The following is an 8,225-nucleotide window of genomic DNA, read 5'->3' as shown; positions in this document are numbered from 1 at the left end:
TCTTATGCTTATAATTCTACTTGTACGCATTTAAATTTCCATTTCCATATCCATTTCCATTTCCATTTCCATTTAATTTTACTTTTACATTTACGTTTAGATCTATATTTACATTTATATATACATATACATATACATATACATATATATACACATACACATATACATGTACATGTACATGTGCATATACATATACACATATATATACATAAACATATACTTATACATATACTTATACATATACATATACTTATACATATACATATACATATACATATACATATACATATACATATACATATACATATACATATACATATACATATACATATACATATACTTATACCTATACTTATACCTATACCTGCACATATACACATACATATACATATACATATACATATGAATATACATATATTTACTTATACATTATAGCGATAGTACTGGCATACGAATTCAACACGTTCCCTGAATTGTCGAAAATCCTGTTTTTAGTACTTGCACATACATACGAATACAGCACGTTCCTTCTTTTTTCATGCAGACCGTTGATTTATGGTGTTAGTCACAACTCGTCCCTTTTATTGTTGTACAGGCCGTTAATAAATGGTGTTAGTATTTACACATAAGTATACAACCCGTGCCTTCTATTATCATACAGGCTCTCGACAAGGAATACAGTCTCTGGGATCGCTTCGATGTCCAAGGACCAATGACGCTGAAGGAGTTCTTAGACCACTATAAGAAGGAGACTAAGCTAGACATCACCATGATGAGTTGCGGTGTCAGTATGATCTACTCGTTCTTTATGAACGCGGCCAAACGCAAGGAGAGACTCGGCATGGAGTACGTATACGTGTCTATCATATGTATATGTGTATGTATGTATATTTTCACTTGCATCTAATAGATGTTTATATATATATATATATATATATATATGTTTATATACATACATAGATGTATATGTACAGAGTGTCATTTCGCAGTTCAATAGCAGAATCGGCATACACATTGACTCGTACTAATGGTGCTCAATTCGCCTGGCACGAATCAGTCTTCAACAGGTAGTACAACATACTAACCAGAGGCGTTTTTGACAGCATATTGCTGATTGTATTTAACTACACGTTCAATGCTTGACAATGACATACGCTCCAATGTGTTAACGGTAGAGAGTGTTTATCCCGCACTCTTAGTACGGGCGCCTGTGACACACGGAACACGTCTGAATGCAGTAGAATGTATGTATTACTCAGTCTTAATCATGCGTGCCTGTGACAGCAAAAGGTCTGCAACGGTAGTACATACCCAAATGGTTCGTAACTCACTCTGACTGTGTTACTTGCCTATTACATAACAGTCTTCAGAAGGTAGTAGAGGAGATGAACAAGAAGCCTCTACCAGCACACCAGGAAGCGCTAGTGTTCGAGGTCTGCGTACAGGACGAGAATGACGAGGACAACGATGACATAGAAGTGCCATACATCCGCTACACGCTCAATTGAAGCACTAGATAATCAATATACGCTGGGACGTGATAGAATAAATATTATCCGCTGACGTTTTGTACACCGGAGTGGTGTTTGCACATTGTTATGTTGTTTTCTGTTGTTTTCTGATTAGTTCATCCACTGGATGCTGAAATTCAGTACTAAAATAAAGCACAAACAACCAATATACACTTCGAGATGTGTGCGAGATACGCTTATGTTAACCACATACTCTTGAGTCTAGAACATGGTTGAATGAGAATTAACCGCCTAAGCCATGTACACCCGGAATAAAAACGTAGATAACTCCTTTATCATCAACGTCTGCTACACACTCACAATGGTATACACTATGGGAGTGCGATCCTCGGAGGTTGTGGTTACTTCATAACATATTTACTGCAGACTCGTACGCCCGGAATATACTTTTGGTACATTCTTGCGTGAATAGTCAGGTCTGCACATCCGGTGTATATCATATGGAGGATTGAATAGCCAGTATACGCTTCAGGGTAGTATGTGGCATAGACCCCTTCTGTCGACACCTTTGGAGAACAATCGAATGAAATTATATGTCTGTTTTTACTGTGTTTTCTGGCCGTTGGTTCTCTATATAAATAAGGCAACAACCAAACAACCAGCCAGTTAATACTTTAGTGTGTGTGCGAGGCATGTTCGTATGAAATGCATACTCTGAGGAAAGATTAATTTCAGACACGTGCACCGAGGTCTCTATCCAGGATTTTGCAGTGCATTTCTATACTTTCACGGTATATCCTCTGTGCGTCCAAATCAAGCACCTCAAACAAGCACTGTCAAATCAAGCATTCAAAAGCCAGTATACGCGTCAGGCTGTGTGCGAGGCATGTTCACGTTGAATAATATCCGCTGAAATCTTCTGCACCTGGGGTATGTCACTATTACTTCATTTTCCTAGCTGAACGGGTGTGCAATATTACACTCGGAATAAGCACTAAATAGCCTATACTACATGGTGCGTGTGAGATACGACTGTCATATATATGCTCCAGGGAATAGTCGGGCGGAATAATATCCGCCCCTGTCTCAGGCATCCAGTAAATAGTAAGCGTTAAATACGATCTTAATACTGGGTGGTGTATCGGATCACTCAAGCATTGAAACTGAAGCCTTTCTCTAGAGCATACTATGCTCATATTCCCACTTTACTTTCGTACCATTCTCTAACGTACCGGTTTTAAAGTGGGATCGTCTCACCGATCTCTAGCATTATTTGAGAGAATCGGATAGGCGAAACAGTCCAAATATACACATAAGCAAGTACCACACAGCACAAATGAATCCATACTACATAACTACATAAGTGTCCACCTGGGCGTCCATTTGTATAAATATATACTCGTCGCTAAACATTTTGTTGGAAGTGTTGACTGTCAACTGGAGAATTTGCCACACAGTGCGAGTGACTGATTCAAGTCGACCATCGAGTGTAGGTATTGCAGGTCGTATACCACATCTACACACGAGTTCGGACACTACAAACATGAAACAAATCTTGAACGACCGACAAGTCGCTAAATCGACATAACAGGCAAAGGTCTTCATACGCTGCAAATCATAGGGCTTCTCCCAAACCTTCGCATCTAGAACCAAACGGCAAGCGCGCTGGCGTGCCATAGCACGCTATTAATATAAATAGTCAGGGCTAGGTTACATACCTTCGGCTAAGTAAACACAAGCCTGTTAGAAGGACGCTACACGTCCATCCGACTATACTCAAGTATACACGAGTTGATACTATCGTCACTATTGCCCCCAGTCAAGTGGTGGCAATGAATTACAAACAGAAGTGATAACAATAGCGTTCCGCTTTATTCACGAAGATGTAGGCTAATAATTGTCGATATATGCACACTGATAACCACCCACTTCCTATCGAGAGCATTGATCTACGTAGCGCTCAACATCTAGGCACTAACTTAGTCTGCGTAAAAGCTTCAACTGAGCATGTGAGGTAGTGACATGGTCGTAGATCGGTGCTTTATAAAGTGTTCCGACCTTTTACTGTAACTTATGCTGCATTGTACTACTACGCTGGCGCTTCAACGCACGGTTAATTTTTTTGATAGTATTCGATGTATATAATTATTAGATACATTTCTTAAATGATAGGGTGGTCTTAAAAAAGACCAGGTATTGTGTTGTGAGATTGTCGTTGATATACGTTGTCTGCAGTCAGGCTTACCTAGACGACGAACCAAACGGAAACGGCTGGAAGGTGTTTTGTATCCAATTAACCTCCGAATCCGTATAGAGTGCGGCCTTGACGCTTAAGTGCGTAGACGACATCCATAGCAGTCACAGTCTTGCGCTTGGCATGCTCGGTGTAGGTAACGGCGTCACGGATGATGTTCTCAAGGAATACCTTTAACACACCACGGGTCTCTTCGTAGATAAGACCAGAGATACGCTTGACACCTCCACGGCGTGCTAGACGACGAATAGCGGGCTTGGTAATACCCTGGATGTTATCACGTAAGATTTTACGATGGCGCTTGGCACCGCCCTTTCCCAGTCCCTTTCCTCCCTTTCCTCTGCCAGTCATAATGAGTATTTATCGGTTGATTTGCACAAAAAAGTGATGCTGTAAAGTCTACGTGGTTTCGATATTTATATGATTAGATCGAATTTATATTAACTTTTCGTCATGTTCGCACGTCTGACACTCTGACTGTCTGTTTCCACTTTCGGCTTCCCCAGGGGGCACCGAATTTCTGAAACCGTTTGCTGATTATGGGTCACTACTATTGGAGTAAAAAAGTATAAAATACAGCTTGTCTCATATTTGATAAATGTCGTTTATTTCGCACAACTCGAACTATCAAATAGTTTGTAAAAAATATTAAAAGACAAATAAAGGGCAATTATTAATATAAAATGACATTTAACTCTATTAAATTATTTCAGACTTTGCGTACATAGAGGCCGTGGTAGTGTGTGCAAGAACTCAAATTTATATAAGTCAATCTTGAAACTCAACGGCCCCTTCGGATCGAAATATAAGCTTTACGTGATTTGATTAGCTGTCTCACCAACCGAAAATTTTGTATATAATGAAGCTCAAGCTAAGTCACACCCATCACACTTTCTTACTAATATTCATTGCTAAGAGATTACTGCAAACATGGCTCCCAAAGTAGCACCCCAAGGTGCCGCCGCACCCGCCTCCAAGAAGTCTGGCAAGAAGTCAGTTGGGGGCAAGCGCAAGAAGAAACGTACTGAATCATACGCTATCTACATCTACAAGGTGTTGAAGCAGGTCCACCCCGATACCGGAATCTCGTCCAAGGCCATGAGCATCATGAACTCGTTTGTGATCGATGTCTTTGAGCGTGTCGCTGGAGAGGCGAGCAAGCTGGCAAAGTAAGTACATTCTGAAGACTGTCTATTTTTTACCGTACTTAACTTCTATGTTATATCAATCTTGTGCAATGGTATATGATATATCTTCTATTACTCATATCATGTACTCCTCCTTGCTTTGCTCAGGTATAACAAGAAGTCTACCATCTCCTCCAGAGAGATCCAGACTGCCGTTCGTCTGCTTCTCCCCGGAGAGCTGGCCAAGCACGCTGTTTCTGAGGGTACCAAGGCTGTCACCAAGTACACCTCCAACCGATAAATTTGCAGCCACATTGCACTTTACGGTCGAGCGCGGAATCTATATTTAAAACTACCTGGTGCTTATAAGCACCACCCAAGTAACCCAAGAAATACATCGTCACAACTACAGTTAACTTATGATAGGTATGTTGGTATACATGGGCACTTATTATTACTGCGTACCACTCAACGAGCTCATCAGCGTCACTGCAGTTTGGCATCTTGGCAGATATAAGCTTTATTTGTACGCACCGCGTCCTGAACTGCCGTAAGTTGGCCCATAGCGCCGACTTCCATTTTCTGGCACGATGCTAACCACTGACCCGTGTAGAACCCTACGTCGGGAGAACAAGATTCTCTTCTCGAAGAAGACTTGAGCCGATTCATGGTCTTTCTGTAGTGAGAAGGCGTTCCCAATGACGCACCATGCAAGTGCGAGTGAAGTCAAACGTGCAAGTATTCAACACTAAAAATGATCAAGTGGAGTTTCACACTCAATCGTCATGAATAACATCTTTGAATATTGTAGTCAATGATGAAATCTATAAAGCTCCTTGGCGTTCCATGTGACAACGAATTGGGAGCTATAAATGATAGAGCTAGAGGTAAGAGTCCCCTTGACTTGTACGTATGTTTAATACAAAGAATCACCATTTCTTCAAGCTGAGAGGAACGTGATAAACATATGCATCATGTTAACAAATCATACTCGTATAGCAGTGACACCTATTCAACCAAGGCAGTTTGCAAGGGCAATCTCGATCGTGCATGCTGAAACTTGGTACAATGTGTATATTGTTCCTTTCCATTTGGATATACTATCTCCTGTTCTTAATCTTTGGAGTATAATTTAGAAGCCATCCATTTCAAACAGCATAGCTTTTCAACCGTAGCCGCTGTTATGACTGCCTTGTCAAAAGAACCTAGTCAAGCTATGGAAGGTTATCATGACCACTGTAGGCTGTTTTATGATGTATCTCAAGATTCGGACAGATATCTTTGTAGATTGATGAATGGTCTCTACGTTGGTCAATCTGTTTGTGCATACATGGACGCACGTCACACAAAGTAATCCTAAAGAACTAAAATGGTATTTACATGACCGTGTGCTTTCGTGTTGGGGACTCTTGGGGACTTGGGTCTTTGGACTTGGGGTTGCAAACTTGTATCACGGTGACTCACCGTGACTGTCTGTTAAACTCATAACTCATGGGTTTCAGAGTGAGTGACAGTGAGAGCAGACAGTTCTATTGGGAAATTGCCAAATCGGTTACCGGTGTCTGGTGCAATGTGCATGACTGCATAGTGCATGGTGATGATTTGGTTTACAACTCTGCCTCGAAAAGCCCGCCAAAATTCGCACAGACTTTTATACAGCCTGCTGTATTTTTAACTTGAAATAATACAAACTATACTGTACTAAAAAGTGACCTGTTTTGCGTTATATATATTAATAAATATATATTATATGCGAGCTTTGACTGTAACTGCCACCGACTGACGTTCAACCCATTAATGTTATCGGTCTCATCAGAATAGCAACATGCCAAAGACCAGTTCGGGAGCTGAGAAACGAGTATGTCTGAGTTGTGTTGCGTTGTATCCCAAGTTTGCGAGTGAGATTGAAAGTATGCCACACTTTAAAGTCTATATACACACTTGAGTTTGAGTTGAGATGTTTTCTACCTGTGCATACTAAAGTACGAAGTTTTCCGGTACAACCTAGTGTGTATATCGATTTTTATCTGTATTTCCAAGTCTGTGAATGACTTTGGAAGCATAATACCCAGAAAGTTGTGCTATATATGTTTAGTCTCAGTTGTATATTCTAACGTATGCATGCAAACACACATACCTGTATTTCCGACTTTAGATGTATCCCTATCATGGCGTTTATAATGCACTGTTGAACATCTATTCTGTTTGCCGGCGTGGCTGAAGTTTGATGAGGACATATTGCGTCTCAGATATAGCCTGGATGGTCCGCATATTGCGTGTCTTTGTATGAGTATACATTTTTGAAGAGCAAACCAGACTACCTATCCCGGCTTGACCCTTTTCCAGACATGGTTCTAGATGTACAAGCCCATGCACAACCCCCATCGGGATTAAAGCATTCTAGATACATGGTTTTATACTTCAACAAGAGATTGTAAAGATGCCACTCTACTCATACTCGGGGGTTTCTTAGGGTTCATATCATGCATACGTACTAACTAAACCGCACTCCGACCCGTTCCTGCACGTTAGTATACAATTTGTATCGAGTGTTTTAATGCTAGGCGTATTCACAATCAAATTTGTGTACTGCTGTGTCGAGTCTTTATACCTCTGACTTGTGCACAGACGGAATGGATCCTGGTAACCATCCCACCAAGTATCACCTTGACAGTTGTTGCATTGTTCGCGAGGTATACCTATTTCCAGAGCAGACATCTGTTCTACCAACTTCCGAACTTATCTATCTTCGCGCATTTATAATCACCTGTATGCAATTCGTACGCAGTTACAGTTTATGTTTCTTTATAGTTGACTTTTACGTTAGTTCCTATAGTACTACGCAAATACATCGTGCTTTCAATCAGACTCCGTCAAGCATTGTATTTAATTAATAATGCTATTACCATTATCTGTAGCTTCAGTATCATCCTTCTACCTGCAAACACAATCCTACTAACCTCAATACAAACCTCCACGTCGCATAGATCAACTCGATATGGGTTGACACACTTCATGGTGGTACTACTAGCAGTGAAGAATTGCAAGCCACGAGCACATCACTGTGCTTGTTTGCCCACGTACTGAAAAGGCCTAGTCGACTCATACGACATAAGCGTAAACTGCAGAGTGCATACACACAATACATACCTTCCATATCTAGTCAAAACATCGATCAAGCAACCCCAATACATATCTCCGTATCGCGTGTCAGGCGAATATTCAGATTCAACCGACTACTTTGATCGAACCATACCCTATAACAAACCTTCCCATCGCATCATCTCGTCAAATAACACAATATACACTATTCCGCAAATATTCCCTTTCTACCTACGACTCTGATCTAACCACACCCTATAACAAACCTTC

The 8,225-nt window shown here is 40.8% G+C and overlaps 4 protein-coding genes across 4 annotated transcripts in view; 3 read left to right on the top strand and 1 right to left on the bottom strand.

The window, feature by feature from the left end:
- Window positions 1–712: 712 nt before the first annotated feature.
- On the top strand, window positions 713–1,508 carry SARC_08240 (hypothetical protein; the record flags this gene model as incomplete). The annotated part of the gene is made up of 2 exons (XM_014297803.1): window positions 713–846; window positions 1,364–1,508. 2 exons carry the CDS (start codon window positions 713–715, stop codon window positions 1,506–1,508), a joined length of 279 nt encoding a protein of 92 aa, XP_014153278.1.
- A 1,812-nt stretch (window positions 1,509–3,320) lies between these two features.
- On the bottom strand, window positions 3,321–4,113 carry SARC_08239 (histone H4). The gene has a single exon (XM_014297802.1). It carries the CDS (start codon window positions 4,075–4,077, stop codon window positions 3,766–3,768), a length of 312 nt encoding a protein of 103 aa, XP_014153277.1. The 5' UTR covers window positions 4,078–4,113; the 3' UTR covers window positions 3,321–3,765.
- A 499-nt stretch (window positions 4,114–4,612) lies between these two features.
- Window positions 4,613–5,717, top strand: SARC_08238 (histone H2B type 1-A). Its single transcript, XM_014297801.1, has 2 exons — window positions 4,613–4,895; window positions 5,022–5,717. The coding sequence occupies exons 1-2, from the start codon at window positions 4,657–4,659 to the stop codon at window positions 5,152–5,154; spliced, it is 372 nt and encodes a 123-aa protein (XP_014153276.1). The 5' UTR covers window positions 4,613–4,656; the 3' UTR covers window positions 5,155–5,717.
- A 939-nt stretch (window positions 5,718–6,656) lies between these two features.
- The window catches only part of SARC_08237 (hypothetical protein), a 3,090-nt gene continuing 1,521 nt past the window's right edge, over window positions 6,657–8,225 (top strand). The window contains exon 1 of the mRNA XM_014297800.1: window positions 6,657–6,711. Coding sequence (XP_014153275.1) covers window positions 6,679–6,711 — 33 coding nt within the window. The 5' untranslated portion in view covers window positions 6,657–6,678. The remainder of the gene's footprint in view (window positions 6,712–8,225) is intronic.

The sequence above is a fragment of the Sphaeroforma arctica genome, assembly GCF_001186125.1.
Source record: "Sphaeroforma arctica JP610 unplaced genomic scaffold supercont1.722, whole genome shotgun sequence".
Taxonomy (NCBI): domain Eukaryota; class Ichthyosporea; order Ichthyophonida; genus Sphaeroforma; species Sphaeroforma arctica.
This window is presented reverse-complemented; position numbering and strand designations above follow the sequence as displayed.